Source organism: Panthera uncia, assembly GCF_023721935.1.
Source record: "Panthera uncia isolate 11264 chromosome C1 unlocalized genomic scaffold, Puncia_PCG_1.0 HiC_scaffold_4, whole genome shotgun sequence".
In the NCBI taxonomy this organism is placed as follows: domain Eukaryota; kingdom Metazoa; phylum Chordata; class Mammalia; order Carnivora; family Felidae; genus Panthera; species Panthera uncia.
In genome coordinates this window covers 91,705,253-91,725,440 of record NW_026057585.1, presented here as the reverse complement: position 1 = coordinate 91,725,440, position 20,188 = coordinate 91,705,253, and the positions used below count along the sequence as shown (strand labels likewise).

General features: G+C 55.1%; 1 protein-coding gene across 1 annotated transcript in view; it reads left to right on the top strand.

The window, feature by feature from the left end:
• Nucleotides 1-20,188, top strand: part of IGSF21 (immunoglobin superfamily member 21) — a 230,093-nt gene that overhangs the window by 78,404 nt on the left and 131,501 nt on the right. The window contains exon 2 of the mRNA XM_049617965.1: nt 20,011-20,123. Within this exon, the coding sequence (XP_049473922.1) occupies nt 20,011-20,123 (113 nt within the window). The remainder of the gene's footprint in view (nt 1-20,010; nt 20,124-20,188) is intronic.

Here is a 20,188-nt window from a genome sequence, read left to right as displayed (position 1 = left end):
GAGGTGGGGCCTCTGGGAGGTGATAGGTCACGAGGGCGGAGCGCTCACGGATGGGATCGGCGTCCTTATGAAGGAGACCCCAGAGGGTTCCCTCACCCTTCGAGGACACGGAGACAAGAGCCCATCTACGCGGCAAGAAGGGGCCCTCACCAGACCCTCAATGCGTCAGCGCCTTGATCTTAGAATTCCCAGCCTCCAGAACTGTGAGAAGCTCATTTCTGTGGTTTATAAGCCCCTCGGTCTGGGATATTCTGTGAGAGCAGCTCCAATCAGAGTAGAGAGCCAGTTCCGGAAACGCCAGAACCAAGCCAGAAAACTCATCCCCAAGATTCTCTCCCTCTAGACCCCACTCGGGTCTAGGAATCTGTGTGAGTCGGGGCTCTCCAGAGAAACAGAGGTGGAGAAGTCCCACGATCTGCCGTCTGCGTGCTGGAGACCCGGGAGAGCCAGTGATGTGATTCGGTCTGAGTCCAGACGCCTGAGAACCTGAGAGCCAGTAAAGAAGCAAATTCCTCCTCCCTCTGTCTTCCGTTCTCTTCCTGGGCCTCCATGGAGTGGCGGCTGCCCACCCACGCCGGGAAGGATAAGCTACTTTGCGGAGTCCCCTGATTCAAACGCTAATCTCATCCAGAAACACCCTTCCAGACGTGCCCGGCAATAATGTTTAGCCTGGGCCCCCCATGACCCCTTCAAGTTGACACGTGAACTTAACCCTCACGGGGCCACCTGACCTTTGGTTTCGGCTCAGGTCGTGATCTCCCGGTTCTTGGGATTGAGCCCCGAGTTGGGCTCTGCACGGACAGTGTAGAGCCTGGTTGGGATTCTCTCTCTCCCTCTCTCTCTGCCCCTCCCCTACTCGCTTGCATTCTCTCCCTCTCTCTCTCTCTCTCTCTCTCTCCAAATAAATAAATAAACTTAAAAAAAAACCACCTTAACCCTCATTATTGGGCATGAGACAATTTGGGTTTACATGTCCAATGACACCATGTCACTGAGTCCCACTAAAATGTTGATGGGGGTGGGGGTGAGGATTCCAAACTATCAGCAATGCCTTTGTGAGGACAGGGTGTTTTTTTTCTTTACTGTTACTGGTATTATTTATTTTCTGCAATAAACAAATATTCTTGAAGTCACCGATGAGAGAAGTCATTAAAGATAAAAATATTGATAAGAGCAGGCTGGGTCTCTTCTTCCAGAACCCAGTGGGACGTTGCCTTCTCCGTGGAAAAAAAAACATCCCATGCGTCCAGGGGACATTTGTCATCCTTGGTCTTAACCCGACCCCTTCTTATCTTGCCGACAGGGAGAAGGATGGAGAAGGGGGCTGTGAGCAAGCGAAGCTTACAGGAGCATGACTCAAACAACCCATTGTGAAGGGAGCTAACCTCGAGAATCGGCTTTGGAAGTAAAACACGAGGCCGGTCTCATTTCAGTTTGGGTGTTCAAAACCCCCTTTGCGATGTTGTTTGAGACAGACTGAGGTTGGAAATACAGGATCCGAGAGGACTTAGAAACGCTCCCCCTCTCTGGGCTCGTCGGGAAAAGTGTTAGATTATTACGGTGTCGCTGTTATGGACGGAATGTTTGTGTCCACCCCAAATTCATATGTTGGGATCTGAACCCCACCAGGGGGTGCCTCCCGAGCCTTTTGCCTCCAAATCTGCTGAAACCTTAAGAGTCCCAGCTGTGCCCCCAGGACAGCTGACTCAAGGTGCCCTATGCACAGGATTCTAATCAAAAGGGAGCCCAGAATCAGGGTCAGGGAAAACCCTGGAAGCTGTCAAGGATTCGTGAGCAAGCACAGAATCGTGCCTGTGGGATTTTTCTTTTGGAAGCTTGGTCTGTAGGATAATCTGTCGTAATGTCGAAGGATGGTCGTGTTGACTCATCGTTTTCCTGAAAGTAGTAAATGGCACCTAATACAGCACCTCGCTCACTGTAAGTACTGTATGGTGGTGATGATTCCCAGATGCCGTCCCCGGTGCTGGAGACACTGCAGTGAACAGATAGACAAAGCCTGTCCCCTTGTGGGGCTGACGTTCTGGTCAGCGGGGATAGAAGGGTATCCGTAATTGTTACTAAATCCACATAAGTTAAAACACAGTGTCAGACAGAGACGTAGGGTTATGCAAAGTAAAGCAATTTCAGGGATAGGAGAGAAGTTAGGTGGGCATTTTGGAGAATTTTAGATTGGGCGATCAAGGAAGGCCTCCGGAGCCGGGGGTGGTAGGGGGGGCGGGCGGGACGGTGGGCATGACAATGAGCAGAGATCAAAATGAAATGAGTAAGCAAGCCATGCACATAGGCTGGGAAGATAGCGTTCCAGGAAGAAGAAACAGCAGGTGCAAAGGTCCTGAGGTACAAATGAGCTTGGGGTGTTTACGGAAAAACAAAGAGGCCAGTGTGGCTGGGACAGAGTGAGCCAGAGGGTGTGGTAAGAAGCAAGGGAGCTGTGCTGGCCTTCCGGACCACAAGAAGGCCCTGGTTCTCACTGTCCAGCGAGATGGGAGCTGCGTGAATCCTTGGAGCAGGGGAGTGGTGCGGTCTGCTTGGTGCTTCAGAAGCCACCGGCTGCCGTGGTCCCAAACAAGCATGTCGTATCGGCGGCTGAAAGCAACAACCGTCTCTTGGCTCACGTTTCTGTAGGCGAGCAGTCTTCGTGGGCTAGCCTCATTTCCCTGCTCGGGGCCTCACAAGGTGGTGGCCTTCCAGGCTGTCGTCCGGAGATCCTGGGGGAGAATCCACTTCCAATGTCATGCGGCTCGCTGCAGAGTTCAGTTCCTTGTGGGTGTAGGACCGAGGTCTGTGTCTGCTCGCTGGCTGGCCGGGGGGACTGCTCTCTGCCCCTGTAGGCTCTCTGCCTATCCCCTCTTCAGCCAGCAAGGGCGTGCTGGGTCCTTCTTGGACCTTGACGTGCTTTGCCCCCCACACACGCGACACCTACTTGCGGGAGGGCTCTTTGGGGGTGAGCAAGCCTCTCTTAACGCAGACTTGGAAATTCAGAATTACACCGTCAGGTCAACAATTCCACCCTCCATCGTGCGTTTCAGAGCATTTATTAGGCGCTTCTGTGTTCCTAAGGCTTGTTGTGGATTATGGAAGGATCGAGGGGGGAGAAAAGCAACCACAGAGAATTTCATCTCACCGGGAGCCGAGACTAATGGTGCAGAAAGCAGGCGGAGGGTTTGGGAGAATACAAGGGCGCCCGGGGCTGAAGGATGCAGAAGGGGAGACAGTCTGCCGAGAGGTGTGCTTCTGCGTTTACGCATCTCCCACCGGCTTAATTCTTGGCTCTTTCCAGGTGCGTGGGCCCAGCAGCTAACAGGGGTTTCATAACTATTTGTCTCATAAGTGAGCAAGTAGATGAATCCGTCGGCTTCAGTTTTCCTCCCTGAAAAATGGGGATATTGGCCCTCCCACAGGCTTGTGTGACGATGAGACACAGAAGGACTTGTCTGCGTGCGACGAGCAAAGGAGTTTCAAACGCAGTGCCATCTATTTGGGGAGGGGTCGGAGATTGGCTTTGATGGGCCCCTAGGAGACGGTGGCAGGAGGAGGGGCGGGAAGAGCCCTTCCCATCAAAGGCAGTTAAGTGGCCAACATTCTCACGGGATATCCCGAGTGCCCCTGAGAGGAAGGGCAAAGGTCCCAGAGGGCTGCGTGGGCACGTTGAAGGCAGCCTTTGTCTTCATTACCCACCCGTGGGCCTCCCCACCAGGACCTGGCTGAAGACAGAGATCAGTTTCCCCGGGAAGAAAGGGGTTGGCCAGTTGTCCCCTTGGGCTAAGATTCATATTTCGGTGACACGATCGGCTTTATTTATAATACGCCCAAACTAGAAACCACCTGAAACATCCCTCAGTGGTAGAATGGGTAAATGGATCGCGGTATCTCATACAACAGAATATTACCCAGGGATCGTATTTTTAAGGCACACACTACTGATAAACGCAACTCATAGATGAATGTCACACGCACCGTGCTGAGACAAAGTGGCCGGACACACAAGGGCGCGTCTTGCGTGATTCTATTTCTGTGAGGGCCAAGAAGCAAAGGTAATCGGTGATGGCGAAGCCAGAACAGAGGGTACCCTTGGGGTGGGGGCAGGGGCCTGGCGAGGAGCGCGAGGGAACTTCCAAGGCTGCTGGGAACGTTCTGTGTTTTGATCCGGGGGGGGGGGGGGGGGTTGCGTGAGCGTGTGATATGAAGACATTCATCGAGCTGCTCACTTGAGATTTGTGCATTTTGCCATAAATTCTTCTTCTAAAAAGGAATAGAATCGTGCCGACCGTGCTAGGGTCAGCCGTGTATTGAGTGATACATTAGCGCTGTGCATGTATTCTGTCCAACCCCGGGAGGTAGGCATCAGGATTCTTGCTCGATGGATTACGAAGACTGGAGCCTCGAATTCCCAGAGCATGGAGTTAGGAACGGAGCAGGATGCCGGCCGGTTTTCACGGTCCGCCTCAAGCCCGTTCCTACCGGAAGGGCTGGCTGGCCCGCTCAATGCCTGCACACAGCAGGCTTGCTGTTCTTGGGTAAGTTGAGCTAGAACTATCATGGGAGTCTCATTCCTGAATTTTATCCGGCCCTGGACGTGGTTCGTGCAACTCTTCCGTCGAGGTCCCATGCCTTTCTGTCCTCCCTGGGAAGCAGGAAGCCTGGAGCCTCGGAGGATGGGAGTAAATATCTCCGGCTCACCCCGCACCGACCCACTTCCTCCCCATCTCACCCCCGCCCCCCACTTCAATCTGTCCCTTGGCCTGAAGCAGGAAGAAGTTAGATGGTGAGCAAATCAGGCCCGAATAGCCTTCGGGTGACAAGAAGGCGCTCTATAACTGAACAGCTGTAATAGGCTGATGTGTATCTTGCACGACGCGTGCGTTTAATAAAGTATTAATATGAGGACCAGATTGCTTCTGCCGAGCAGGAAGAGCAAGATTGGCGAGGAGGGAGGCGCTGAGTGCTCCCCTGGGAGGCAGGAGCCCTGCAGACTCTCCCCTTTGTGAGCTTGGGCTCCTTTGCTTTGCAGAATAAATGCATTTGGCCAAGGGTGACCGTGAGAGAACTTTCTCCTGGGATGCTTGTATCGCACAATCCAAATAGGTTCTGGAGGGCAGGAGAGATGCTCTGATGGAATGAGTTGATCCATTTCGGTGGTAAAGAAGCTCGGGTGAGAGGCGTTGGGCACAGCGGGTGCCGGGGTCGTGTCGAGGGGGAGGTTTTCAAGAATCCACCTTCCCGGCTTCAGACAGCTGGTTCGGATGTGTGCAGGCTCTCTCGGGCTCTCGTGCCTGCAAACTTCTGAGCACACATTCCTACCTTCCAGAAGTTTGCTCTCCTTCGCTGTCGGAGGCACGTTTGGGGCCGGACGGCTCTCGATTGCCGGGCTCCTCCTGTGCCTTAAAGGATGTTTGCACATCCCCGGCCACGACAGGTAGATGCCAGTTGTGACAGCCAAAAAGATCACCAGACCCTGCCAGACGTCCCCTGGGGAATGCAAAAATTGCCCCTGGTTGAGACCACTCTGCTTTATGGGACCATTTTTTTTTTTTAAGTGTTAGTTTATTTATTTTGAGAGAGAGAGAGAGAAAGAAAGCGTGAAGAGGGGAGGGGCAGAGAGAGAGGGAGAGAGGAATCCCAAACAGGCTCTGCACTGCCAGCCCAGAGCCCGACGCAGGGCCCCAACCCACGAACCGCAAAATCATGACCCGAGCCGAAACCAGGAGTTGGACGCTTAACCAACTGAGCCACCCGGGCGCCCCCATGGGACCATTTCTAGTGGTTTCCAGAGTGAAGGTTGGAGGTCGCATGGACCGTAAGGCTACCTCCCTAACGACTTGAGTCGCCCTGCTTGAAGAGCCTTAACTCGGGGGCTTTGATTCTGCCAAGTGAGCCCATCCCCTGAATCATCAGTGGGAAACTCTGTCACGTGAGTTTATTTAGCACCCGCGCAGATCCAGTGAGCAAAGCCACACTTCATCGGGACCATCCGAATCACAGATGGGAGGAGACGATGGCTACTGAACGGATTCCCTTTGCAAATTTCCAGATCCGTGGGTGCTGAAGTGAAGGAAGCCTAGTGTAATGCAAGATGCCTTTTTGGGAGAGAAAAATAAAAGATCCAAAAATTAAGGATTCCTTTATCATGCCTTTAGCTTCCGAGTCCAACAACTAATTCTTATAGGCTAAAGGACCTCTGTGTTTCTGAGGCATTATTATTTAATGTGGGCCTATTTTAAATTGTAATTTTTTTCATTAAGTTGCCTCGTTCTACTGATTAAGCCCAGTTTATAACCTAGCTTAGACTATGTTCCTTGAGTAGTAACTATTTTTCTTTTAAAATATTCCTTAATAACGTGTGATCCATATTTTAAAGTTTATTCTAAGTCAGAGAGGCCTCCCAGTGGCTCACGAGTCTGTCCTCGTGCTCTCGAAGGAAGGTGGACACAAGTCAGCCAGGCGCTCTGTGTGCTCCGTAGAGGGTACAAGGTGGGGGAGGACGGTGCCTGTTCAGCCTCTGTGCTCCCAAGGCTTAGCCCCAACGGCCAACCCAAACTGGGCCGTCTGCCTCAAAGCTTTCTAGAAAAGTCCTTTGAGCAGTCTTGCTGGTTCGAGAGGGGAGCCCGTGGGGAAGCCGGGCAGCCGAGGCAGGGGAGTGATGGCCGGGCGGTCCGCACCTGCACCCGCCCCTCGTGAGGGGCACGGCAATCAGTTCCCTGTATCTGCCTTGTCCCCGGCCCTCCCAGCCCTCAGAAATGAGGATAAGTATCCCCATACAAAGAAGGCGTTTTGATGTCACCATTGCCCTGAGCAGTGAGCATCATGAGCCCCTCTTTCAGAGGAGACCACTGAGGCCTTGGGAGGCATGGGGACTTGCCCTGTGTGTCCACGGCAGAACAAGCCAGGGCTTTGGCTTCAAGGTCGGAAGCTGTTTTCCTTTTCTTCCTGCCACGGCCTGTGGCTTCTGCGTTGTCGGCTGCACAGCCAGCCCTGCCCGGGAGGGCCCTGGCCCTGGAGGAGGCCCTGCAAGGTGGCCAGGGCTCGTCGGGCATTTCGTGGGCATCCCGCATCACAGCCTTCTGCCTCCCGGAAGGCCCACCTGTTCTTGGATGCTGGCCTGACCCAGGGATAGAGAAACAGTGGTTCCCCTCACCCGCCCCCAAGGATGCAGAGAAAGCTCCAGAGGGCACGGCAGGCTGTCCGATGAAATACAGCTGGAAAGAAGCCGATGGGGCTGGCAGAAAGGGCCCCAGGACTCTGCTTCAGGAGACCTGGGTCCTGGTCTTAAGTTACTTATCGATTGTTCCTGTGACCTTGGCCACGGCTCTTCCCTTCTCTGGGCTTCAGTTTATCCATTTGTAGAACAGAAGGGCCCCGATTCAAGATCAAGAAGGCCACTCCCACATGGTAATCTGTGGTTTGGGAGCCCAGCTCAACGACAATGTAACCAGAACCATTGACTGATCTTGTGGCTTATTTCTTCATCTGCCCGTTCACTTTGTTTTCACGGAGACCCTTCTGAGTACCTACTGTGTGCACGATATTAATGGAACGTATTGGTAGAACCACTGCTGTGACAAAAATCTCAGCAGCTGGACACAGTAACGTTTTATTCCTCATTCGTATCCTTGTCCATCGGGGACCGCGGGAGGACGTCATTCAAGTACCCAGGCTCTTTCCGCCTGACGGCTCTGCCCCTCTCCAGGTCCTCGGCGCCCCCTCCGTCCAGGTAGCTGGCACAGAGAGAGGGTGGGGAGGATGGCACAGGCCGTTCCTAGGGCCCAGGCCTGGAAGCCACACTCCACTGCCAGGATTCAGTCATATGGCCCCACCATCCCGCAAGGGAGGCTGGGAAATGAGCCCTCGGGGGAAGAGGGATAGGGTTTGGGGAGCACGCACACACAAAGAGCAGGTGCCGTGTACAAGATAGAGCAAAGACAGCTTCTGCGCCCCGGATGGACTCGGGCGAAGGAGCCTGGGACGAGCAGAGCACGAGGTTCCAGATGGAGACGAGCATCAGCCTCCTGCAGGAACCCAGACCCTTGGCCCTCTTGTCAACTCAGGACACGCTGCCTAATGAAGCTTTTCGCCCCCCTCACCTTCCCTGGTATACAGCTCAGAGGCAAGGCGACTGACTGAACGAATCCCGCCCTTCTCTGTCCTCAGTGTCTCCCATCCACAAAATGGGAAGAAAGACGACCCCCTCCCCGTCTTGGCTCACCAGGGAATTGGAGCAGCGTCAGGCGTCAGCAAAGGGTCACAGCACAGCCTTCCCCAGCCTTCTTATTAATAGTATAACCACGTCATTATCAATAATGAAACACAAATTAATAATAAATAAACAAACTAATGATAAATAACGCATACGTCATGAATAATACATTAATACTACGAGGCTTTTGAGCGTCTATTGCGTCTGACAGAGGGGAATTTGATTAGCTGGCTGGAGATCACAGAGTGGGAATATTTCACAAGAGCCTGGAGATTGGGACAGGGATGGATGCCGGGAAGTAGCAGGCACGTCTCCCTGCAAAGGCTGGGGGCTCAGAGCTGAGCTGGGGGAGGTGAGAACCAGGAGACTGAGGGTAGGGACCCCCCCCCAGGTGTTCTTTCATGGCCTAAATTTAGGGTAGAAACCCATAGCCCATTAAGGCAGAAAAACAAAAACTTTTCAGCCCCAACAAGAATCGGATGTTATGGCCAAGGCTAGGGCAGCTGAAGTTGGCTGTAGAATTTATTTGTTCGGCCATGAATTCATTCGTTCGTTCGTTCGTTCATCCATTCAGTAAGTATGCCTTTCATGCCAACAGTGTAGCCAGCAGCATGCTAAGCCCTCATGTTGCAGGTCATGAGACATGCTTTTGGCTCTTCAGGAGCTCACAGTCCGCGGTAGCGGGAGACAGATTAGCCAAACGTGTTAGGGCTATGATAGATGGTAGGAGAGGGGTACTTAACTCCGGCTTGGGGTGCTGGGCGTGGGGTAGGTGAGGTTGGGGCTGGTGTCAGGAGAGGCCTCTGGCGTGAGTGATGTCCAAGCTAAGCCCTGAAGGCTCTATCGAAGCCATGAGGGTAAAGTGATGGCAGGGGCATAGACCCAGGAGCCCCACGATGTCTAGTATATATGGGGAGCGCTGAGTGATTCCGATGGCTGAGGCTCAGCCTATGGAAGGCAGAGGGACAAGCGATGAGCTGAGGAAGAGGCAGGCCAGGGGGGGTGAGGGGAAAAGGTTTGGACCTCATCCCAGAGGCAGTGGGGAGACGACGAAGGATTTGGATCCAGTGTGTGACATCAGGACACCGGGCTGCAGCATGATCCTCATGCGTCCAGGGCACCACGGCCACCAAGCACCGTCATATGCCATGTCCGCGCGATGGCTCGTTCACTACCTCCTCTGTGCAGCATGCCGGCTGAACACCCACCACGTGCCAAACGTCAGACAGGAAACCGGACAAGCACATCAGGTCCCCGGCCTTAGGAAGCTCCCAGTCTGACGGCAGAGACATACACAAAGAGCCGTGTGTGACATTACCGTCGGCGTGGACGGCTATGATGGAGACGTTTGCAAGGGTCCGCGAGCTCAGAAGAGGGAACATCAGACTCGGATCAATCAAGGAAGGGGCGACTGTTGCGTTGAACCTGGAAGGGCATGGACAAATTTCCCTAAACGAACTCAGAGAAGGGCATTCCAGGAAGAGGAAGCAACCCAGGCGAAAAGAACAACCTGAGGGGGTGTGGAAGGGGTGGTGGGTGGGTTCCACGGTGGCACAGACGCGGCGTGAGACTGATTGAGTTGGAGACGGAGAGAGGCGAGATCATTAGGGACCCGGTTGGCCATGACAGAGTCTGAACTTGATCCTGAATTGGAAGGCAATGGGGTAGGGAAATTGCGTGGCATTAGCCAGGGAGGTGGCGTCGTCATATTTGCATTTTAGAGACGTCACTGAGACCCCAGGTGGGGCTGCGTTGGAGGGCCATGGCTGGAGGCTGTGCAGGGTCCTGGGGAGGACTTCTAGGGGCCTAAACCAAGGCAGGACTGGTGCGGGGCAGAGAGTTTGGAGAGCTATTCAGCAGGAAGAATTGATCCATCTTTGAGACAGGTGAGCTGTTAACCTCTCCTCTTCGCTCAGAGGCTTTTCTTTTCTTAAAAGGCCCCCTCCGCCCTCTGCGCCACCCCTCACCCCGGTCCCTGGCTGGGAGCACCTGTTAGCCCAGCACGGAAGGTGTATTTCACGGAACCCTCTGTACCTGCCTGAAAGATCTGGCTGCAATAATTGTTTTGCTGTAATAATATTTATTATGCTAGTAATTACGCGGCACAGGGAGCCCAGGGAGGCTGTCACCAGTGCCACGCTGTGGTATTTATCTTCATGAGGTGGGGTGACCTCTTTTCTTCATGAGTGGTGATGCACAGAGCTCCCGCTTTCACATGGAGGTAAATCCCAGCGCCACAGAAAGGGGAGGGCGTCATCAGGAACTGATGTGACCCCGACCCCCATGGTCGACCCCCCAGCAGGGCCTTAAATCCAGCTGGTGGGGCTGTTGCCAGCATCCGACTGTCTGTCTGCTCCGAGTCACGTCTTGGTGAGTCCAGGCTGATTCTCCCCAGGGAGAGGGGTCCTGGAGTCCCTGCCCGCCCACAGGGAGCTCCTAGTCCGATGGGCACTGCTTTTGATTCCTCTCTCGCTACTTTGCCTCAACAAGTGATGACTTCAGTGACACAAAACAGGCACTTCTGGGCCAAGGTGACTGTCCAGAGCTGGGATCGGGGGACCGTATGTCAGGGATGCGATAGAACGAATTCATCCATCTGGCCTCGGGTCTCTTGCCGTCCTGGGAAAGTTATCAGACACATTCCCCTGGCCTTCCTCGCATCCTCTGCTGGCTTTGAACTTGAACGTGGCCTCAGCTACCAGTCATCCTGCTGCCCCTTGTGGAGGTGTTGTGTCCTGCTGACCCAGCCCGGTGTCTGATCCCGCCGGCCTGGAGCAAAGCTTCTTGTGTCCTTCTGGACACCTGCCCCTCCTCCTCACCCCTGCTATCCCCTTGCTTCCCATTGGAGGGCAATGGGCAGGGGGCTCTGCAGGAGGGAGAGCGAAAGAGTAGAGTCAGAGGGCCGGCCTGCCACGCCAGCTTCTGGGTGATCATGAGGAAGTCGTTCTGTATCGCAGAGCCTCTGTCTCCTCACCTGTAAAATGGGGATGCTGTCCCACAGGGTTGCTATGGTGACCAGTGAGATAATAATTACAGATATGCTTTGAAAACTGCCCAGCACCAATCACCTGTTTTTGCTCAGTTTGGGGCTCATTCAACACATATTTATTGAATTCCTATTAAAATGCCAGGAACGGTTCTAGTTTCTAGGGATAAAGTCGTGATTAAACACCACAAAGTCAAGGACTTTGGGCTGAGGCTCCTTTTACCTCCTGCTAACACAACTGTGAGACCTGGACAGAATGGATGGACACCTATTTGAAAAATCTAGCACATAAATCCTTGCAGGCGGTTTGGGGAAGAAGCCTGGAATTTAAAGCACCCCCTGAAAGAATGAGTATAAACACGTCCATAAGCCAGACTCTCGTAAGGTAATCCCGAAAATGTCCAAGATACAAACCAAAGTCACAAAAGGACTGTGAAAGTCTCAATTCACACGAGGTGACAATCAACAGGCCCCACTGATAAGATGGCACCTGGCTTGGAAGGGATCTGACAAGGACTTTAAAGTAGCTATTGTAAAAATGCTGGGACAGGCAATCGCAAATGGTCTTGAAACAAGTATTAAAATAGAAAGTCTCAGCAAAGAAATAGAAGATATAAAGGAGAACCAGGCAGAAACTTTAGAACTGAAAAATACAAGAACTAAAGTTAAAAAAAAAAAAAAAAAAAAAAAAGAAACCTCACAGGATAGACTCAGTAGCAGGAATGAGATGACGGAGGAAAGTCTGTGAACTTGAAACAGATCGATAGAAACCATCCAATCTGAACACCAGGAAGAAAAGATTGAAATACACACACACGTGCACACACGAAATCTCTGCTCTCATGAAGCTTCCAACCTGGTTGGGTAAGGGGGTGGGAGAGGGGAAGATCAGTAGACAAACAAATAAATGTCTATCGGGCAGGAATAAATGTTTAAAAAATTATAAAGCAGGGTAAGGAGCAAGAGAATGGCAGGGATACGATTTTATATTAGATAGCTGGGAAGGGCCTCTCCAAAGAACAGAATGGAGGGATTGAGCCACGTGGGTGCCTGGGGAAAGATTGTCTGGGGAGGCGGGACCGGCAAGTGCAAAGGCCCTGAGGTGGGGATATGCTTGGAGTATTGAGGGGCGGGCAGAGGTCATTGTGCGGGGGGTGGAGGAATGAGGAAGAGAGTGAGGGGAGATGAAATCAGAGAGGGCAGAGGTGGGAGCAAGGATCCCAGCTGGGAGGCATTGCAGTGGACCAGCAACAAATTGTGGTGACTGGGCCCAGGGGGTGGCAGCGGAGGGGTGAGGGAGTTGGATTCTGGATGCATTTTGTAGAGAATGCAGGCCTTGCCTGAGCCAAGGAAAAGTGGGGGGAAGCATCACTTCCGTTTGGTTCGTTTGAGGTGCCTGCAGACATCCAAGCGTGCGTTAGGCGGTAACGCAGGACCCTAGGTTCGGAGTTCCTAACCCACCTGCTGCAAGGTGCCCGGTCACCTCTGCTGGCAGGAAGGGACACGGGACACCAGCTCAGCACAGTGCCCCCAGGAGGAGTGGGACGCTGTTCAGAATGCACCAGTCACGCTGTCCCCTAACAGTGAGCCTGCTACTTCTGGCCGTCCCCCCCCCTCAAGTGGACGCACGCTATTTGCTGCTCTGGGGTCCTGCCGGATGGCGGTTCAGCAAGGGCCACTACGCATGGATCCTGCTGCCTCTCCACGGCTCGTGCTGCCTGTGCTCTTTGCTGTACCCACTGTGCGGTCTGCTGACTCACTGGTCTGCCTTACATCCTCCCGTGACCGATGGGGTGGCCACTCACCGCCCAGGGCTCATTTCTTCTGTTGGACAGAGTCCTCCTGCCTGACCTCCATGAGAGGCCCCTGGGTACTCTAAGGCGGCACCAGTGCCTGTCCGGGCAAATGTGGCCAGAGAGGCAGGTGCAGAAGGCACCTGAAGCTAGGTGACACAACCTGGCCCAGGCTGTGTCACACAAGGCCACCGGGAAGGGGTGCTGGCTCGAGAGCCCTCCTGGACACAGCACGCACTCTGTGGAACAGTCCAGGGCATGGGCCAGAATTAATCTGTTCCTTCACCCAACAGAGACTCCGACAGAGGCACGTAGGTAACACGGCACCTGGTTACAGCCCATGGCCTCACGTCGTGGTGACCATTCACCAACTACACCGTCACAAGTCCTGTTCCGTGATCTAAGCAATAGGGGACAAGGGGTGTTTTGGGGACTGTGACAGCCTGCGGAGTCAGGAAAAGATTTCCCGAGGAGGTGAGATTTCCATTAATCCTGGAAAGATGGATAGCAATTTCCCAAGCCAAGAGCGAGGGCTCAGGACAGAGGGGACCATCTGTGCTAGGACCCAGCAGTGAGGGACGGGGCTGCTCTTGAGGAAGAACAGAACGCAGAGGGGCCTGGACGGGGATTTTGAACTAGGCGTGTGCCAGATGTCCCCGAGAGGATCCGCAACATTTCCTATGCGCCGATTCGAAGCTCTGAAGGTCCCTAAGAAGGCCAGAGGCGTGCCTTCTAGAGAAAGCAGCCTGGCTGCTGGTGGAGGATGCTAGAAGGGCATGAATGGATGCAGGAAGTCCAAGCCAGACCCCGACCTCACGCTACTCCGTTAACCACCAATGTCTGCTGAACCCGTATGGGGTCGAGCACCAGGGACGAGTTAGCCTTTACTCTGCCAGTCCTCAAGTTGGTCAAGGGAGGTATGGTCGCCCTCGCTGTTGAACTAGGTAGGGAGAGGTTTAAGCGCTGCACCAGGCCAGCCATGGGCCATGGTGGAATTATAACTCACGTGACCACCTTGTTTTGGTTTCCCAGGGACTTTGTGATTTGGTGTTAAAAGCCCTCGTCCCAGGAAAGTTCTCGATCTGGGCAGACTGAAACATCCACATAGGTCACCCTGAGATGACTTCTGTCTCTTTCCACTGCATCAAGGCAGGCCTGCACCCCTTCCAAGGGGCCAGACGTGAGCCGGCCTTCTGGAAGCGTCCCCTCTGAGCTGGGAAAGGGGAGAAGAGGGGCGCTGGGATATCACAAGACGAGTTACCGGACGCAGGAGCTATTCGTCATCACCTTGTTGGGGAGGGCGCCTGGTGCCTACACATGGCCTGTGATTTTGCTAAACGTATCTTAACAGGAGCGGTATAAATGATGTCAGAGATAGAGGGGGAGAGTGATGGCCGCATTCGGGATAATGAACTGCTTAGTTAAGATGAATCCGGCTCCCCTCCTGATCCTGCTTCTTGATACTGTGCTCGGGGGCTCTCACGCAAAGGGCTGATGGGTGGCAAATTTAATGCCGAGAAAGACAGAGCTCCGTCTTTAGCCGGTGGCGGATTAATTGACGGATGCACTTCTCGGTGAAATGGTGTTGAGTTGTACCAGGAACCAAGGTGGCAAGATTTGGGCTCGATTAACATCTGACTTGGGGTTGATTGGAGCTGGAAGGCCTCCAAGATCTAGTTCATCCCTCAGTTTGCAGACGAGGAAACTGAGGTACAGACAGAGGGACAGCCTGCCTGAGGTCGCAGAGCTGGTGGGCAGCACAGTGGAGACCAGAACTCAGGTCTTTTAGGCTCTTTTGACTGTGCTCCCTGCCTCCTGGCTGGTGGATGAGCCTCTCTCCCCTGACCCCTGCCTGCTCAGCCTTCCCTTCCCACCAGCCCGATTTGGGCCGTGGCGGCAGGGGCGAGGTGGGGAGGTGGGGAGGAGGGGTCCTGGCAGTAGGGGGCCTTCGCAGATCTCCTCTCTTTGCTTTTCTGTCCTCCGTCTCGGGAGAAGGGTGCCATGTGGGTCTCCTGGCTCCGGATCGCCGGTCATCTCTAAATCCTTTACTCCTTGACCAACTTCCGGATATCAGACCCCGCTCTTCCCACCTCTATCCGGGACCATCTTTCTTCAGCCAGACAGTGGGAAGTGAGAAGGAATGATGGTCCGGGAGGCCAAGAAGCATGGTGTCACCTCACCCTGTCGGGGGGCACCCGCCCTAGGTGGGCTGTGGCTGGTGAACAAAGCCCTAGAACGCTGTGATGATTCCCATCTCCACATTACACGTGGGGAGACTGAGTCCTGTGGGGGCCACATAACTTGCCCAGGTCACTACTGAGCAGTAGAGCAAGAAACTTGAACTGGATAACTGACTTCAAACTTGTTGGAGGCGTGTGGGCGGGAGAAGCAAGGAAAGTGAGGGAGGAACTTTCAGACAAAGAACCAATGTAAGGCATTCGGAAGGCGATGGAATCTTGTGGAACAGCAAGCGGAGAGATGTTAGCCGGGATCTAAAGGAGATCTTCTGTGCTTTCCTTTTGCCAAAACCTCCTTGACCATGAACCCTCCTGTGTGTGCCTGTGTCTGGGAAGGTGAGTTCTCACCTGTGGTGCAGGTGCTGATCGGCACTGACTCGGTCCTCTCCTGGTACAGGTGTCAGAAAATTGCCTTCTCACCTGGCTCTCCCTCCCTGCCTAGCTAGCGACCCTCCCTCCAGACCTGAGGCTTAGAGCCCACAGTCACCTGAGGGCTCGTCCTGGCCTTGGACAGGAACCATCTGGGAGCCTGCAGCTCGTTATGAGGCTCCGATGGCAAGCCTTGGGGGGAGTGGGCCGTCCCCTCCGCCCAGCTTCCCTGATCCCAAGCCCAGGCCTCCCCGTTCGCAGTTTCCGTCGCTCCACATTGGGTTCCCCGTGTGCCCTTCTGGCCCCTGCACTGGCCGGGACACAGTCAATGGAGTGGCGAATCGGGGCTACCCTCCCCGAAACCGCACGTGACCTCAGCAGGTCACGCGACTCCACTCCGGGTACCCCAGGAGGCAGGGGTAAGAGACTGGCCTCCAAAGGGGGCAGATCTGGGTCCCAGCTTTTTCTGCTTAGGTGATGGTGTCACTGGACAAGGCCCTACCCGCCCCCACCCCCGCCCCCGCCCCCGCCCCCACCCCCACCCCCACCCCCACCCCCGCCCCACCAGCCCCGAACCTCAGTTCCTTCTTTACGACAGAGAAATCCTCCCGGGGCCGTGGCGGGATCGTCCCCACCTGCTCGTAAGAAAGCTCCAAAGGCAGCACTTGTCAGATCTCATTTTAATACTCTACTGATATTAATGGAGCTCGCATTCCAGAAGGAGAGGCAGATGTGCAAACAGACAATTACACTCCAGCGTGACACGCGCAGCCAGCACGGCATCTTATGTCGCACAGGTTGTTGCTAGAGCTGAATGGGGGCCAGAAAGCGCCACGGGCCCAGGGAGATTGTAGTCCCTGCACGGTGGCCGGAGCCCCCAGTGTGGCTAGGCTCGGCGCTGTCACCCCGCCCCCGCCCTCCGAGCAGGGGGTCCTGGGGAATGGGAGCCACAGTCCCTTCTGCTTCCGGTTAGAGTCCTGTTCCTGGTGTTTGTTGCAAAGGGCTCTAGCAAGGCCAAGGCCAGGAGGAGGGGAGGCAGGCGTGACTCAGGGGCTGCGGAGAAGGGGAGTGAGTGCCTCCCTAGCCATCTGTCTCACTTGTCTCCCCTCGGCCCCTACCCTGGTTCTAGTCTTGCAAGGTGCTGAATCAAAGATGGGCTCCCGGGGATACAACGTTATGAACAGATTTCCTACCAGGGTCCACCTTGAGTGAACACCCTGAGCGCACTCCAGCTTCAGGCCCTTTGCCCACGCGGCGTTCTCCATCCGGAACGCTTTCCCCCTAGAGACCTGCATGGCTCACACTTGCCTTTATTCTGGATCCCATCCGAGAGGCCTCCTGGGGCCACCCTGTCCAGAGGGGCCCCTGCCCCGCTCTCTGTTCCCTGGGGCCGCTTTACCCTGGTTTACCTTGATTTCATGGCATTTATCAGCACCGGCCGTATTTCCTTCCCCTCGTTCGCTTCTTTGATTGTAGCCTCCTTTGCCGTAGCCTCAGCTCCTGGAGGGCAGGGCTTGTCTCTTCTCAGCACTGTATCTCTAGGGCCCAGAGCGGTGCCTGGTACTGAACAGATTCCCAATTTTTTTTCTTTTTCACGAATGAAGGCAAGACGCAAGAAGGGAAAAGAGAAGGGTTCTGAAGAAGAGAAGGGTGCTCCATTTTGTTTAATGCAGTGTTGGGAATAGAAATCCTGTTGCCTGAAACATTTATCAGAAGCTCCCTGTTGTCTACACGCCCTGCGAAATGCTGTCTTAAGGTGTCAGAACCCCCCCCCCGGACCCAGGTGCCCCCCTTCGAAATCTCCTCTTCGGGAGTCCCACCCCCCCACCCCCTTCCCCCGCTGCTGTGCAGAGGGCTCTTCCCTGCTCTCACCCTGCACGCCCCTGAGCCCTGTTGCCCCGGGCACCGGCTATACCTCGCCGTGTGCCTGTCGCACGACCCCTGGTTAGCCGAGCTTCACGTGTTCCCCTCCATCCCCATGGATTCACACCTGTAATTCCGCCGGGGCTTGCCAGCCAATGGCGACCCTGCAAGCTGGCACCTGTATCCTGCCCTGGCCTGCCTCACACGCACACACCATCTGCACTCACCGCAGGCCGGCTGCGAGATTCACCCATCCGAGAACGTGTCCTTCCCGCCTCCTTGCGGTGGGAGGGGGGCCCTTCTCTGCTCTTGAGCTCCCCAGCCATCTGGCTCGTTGTTTCAAAGGTGAGACCCCCACCCCCGCAAGGAGGGCAGCCACGCTGGAAAGGTGAGCCCAGGGGTCGGCCCCGAGCCAGGGAGCGATCAGCGGACAGGATCGGGTCCTGGACTCCTGTCTCGGCCCCCTAGCAGCATCTCCCACTCCTCCCCTGTGCTGGCCGGGAAGGGTCTGCCGACCCTTCCCTCTCCTTTCTCATCATTAGAGAGGCTGTGTGGATAGCATGGCGGTCAGAATGGAGCAGGCGGTGGGGCTTGAGTCCCAGCTCTGTCGCTTAGAGCTGCGGGATCTCGGTAGGTTACTTTGCCTCTCTGTTTCCCTTCGGAAAGCGGGAGGAATGCGGGCTCTTCTCTCCTGGGAATTCCCTGACAGCCGGTTGAGTGAAGGCGTGTTGTGCACTTAGCCTGGAGCCTGTCTCAGAGTAGGTGCTGTGGAAATGTGACCCGTTATTATTTCCTGCTCGGGATCAGCTTGCCCAGAGTCCTCTCTGTCGTGGGCCTTCCGCCTCCTGAGGGGCAGCCTCCTTGTTTGTCGTGGTTTGGGACCCAGCTGGGCTTGGGGACTTCCCCGATTGTCCAGGCCGGGAAGGCTTCCTTCCCCCTCCTTTCACAGCCCCCACTGTCACCCGCCCACTGAGTGTGACCGTGTTGTGAAACTGTCCCCAAAGTGTGCGCGCCTAGAGGACAGGGCACTGCTAGAACCACCCTGCTTCGTGGATCACGGTCCTGCTCAGAGCAAGTGGGAGCAAACTTTGGGGCTGAATGAATGAGGAAAGGTGGGAGGGGCACTGATCCTTCCAGTTGGTTCCAGTCACTGCTCGCAAGGACCACGCAAGCTCCGTGGGGCTTCCTGGGAGCCTGACCTCCAGCCTGAGGTTGAGGCTACCTAGAGGTGAGCCCCCTGCCTTACTCCTCACCCTGGCCATTGGGACCTGACGCCTGGTGCCACGCAGGTCAATTCTGACTCCAGCTTCCCCATTGATCCTGCGGAGGTCGATTCTTATTTCTTCCCGCCCCCCTCCCCGCGCCCCCCCGGCTCCCCGGGAGTGTTGTAACCATTAAGCTGCAGGCAGGGGTCAGGTCCCTGGGCTCGATCCGCTCAGGTTGCCTGCACAATTGAAATCCTTGAACCCATCCTGGCTAGTTTTCTCATTAAGACAATTGGACTGGATTGATCCATTAGATCAATGGCCGGACATCAGCCGGCGGGAAGCCAATCAGATGGGCCCCGGCGATCGGCCCGAGAATGAGGCCCCCTGGCGAGCTGGAATGGGGCTTGGCCCTTGGGGATGGGGCTCTGCGAGGCAGCGGAGAGGGTCAGAGGCCCCCCCGAGCCGGACTTTGGTGTGGAGACAGGAGTGTTCCCCTGGGTGTGACTACCAGGTTAACAGTCCTAGCTTCTGGGGCTCCAGGGGCAGCTGGTGGGCGAGACGGATCACCTGGTGCTTGCAGAGGATTGGACTCCTTCCCAGGGTGGTCAGCTCATAACCACCCCTCCCCACCATGGCCTCCAGGGGGTACCAACTCTCCCCTTGGATGGCAAAGTGTGTGAGATGGGAGATTTGGCGGGGGGTGGGGGAGATTTGGGGGTTCAGGAAGCAAACAGAAGTTCCTCAGGGAGCTCTTCCCCTTTCATCAGGAGTGATTTGGTTAGAAGGCTGGGAATGGAGGGATCTGGGCACCTCGGGCACCATGTCCCAATGTGGGTTCCATGGAACCCTGACTGCACAGGAGGCTGAGGACTTCAGGGATGGCTAAGAGACACGTAGTCAAATAGGTTTGGAAATGCTGGGTTAGGTGCTTCTCGGCGGGCTTGTTTCCCGTGAGACTTAACTGGCTAATGCATATCAAGACCCTGCAAAAGGGGGGAAAGAGGTATAGTGGTTGACCGCAGGACCTTTTCTCTGGGCATCTTGTAGAAGTCCATTGAGGCATGACCTCCAGCTGCCGGCAGGTCCTACTTTCAAGGGAAAATTGATCCCAAGAAGTGTTTCAGGACTAGAGGGATCCACAGGCTCTCAGGACAGAGACACCAATGACAAAGAAGAAGAGAGCAATGACCTCCATTCAGGCCGGGCGGGTACCGATCACACAGGCTCCAGTGTGAACAGCACCCCTGCAGACGGGTCAGCTCCCTCCCCCCCTCCCCGGTCGGCCCAGCCCTTCCACTCCTCCCATGCCCTCACCTCCCCTTTCTTCTTTTTCCTGTAGGCTACCTGACTGTCAACATTGAACCTCTCCCACCCGTGGTGGCTGGTGATGCCGTGACCTTGAAGTGTAACTTCAAGACAGATGGTCGCATGCGTGAGATCGTGTGGTACCGGGTAAGTGATCACAGTTGTCCCCACTATACCACGGCCAGGACTGAAGGTAGAGTCCCCAGAGCCCC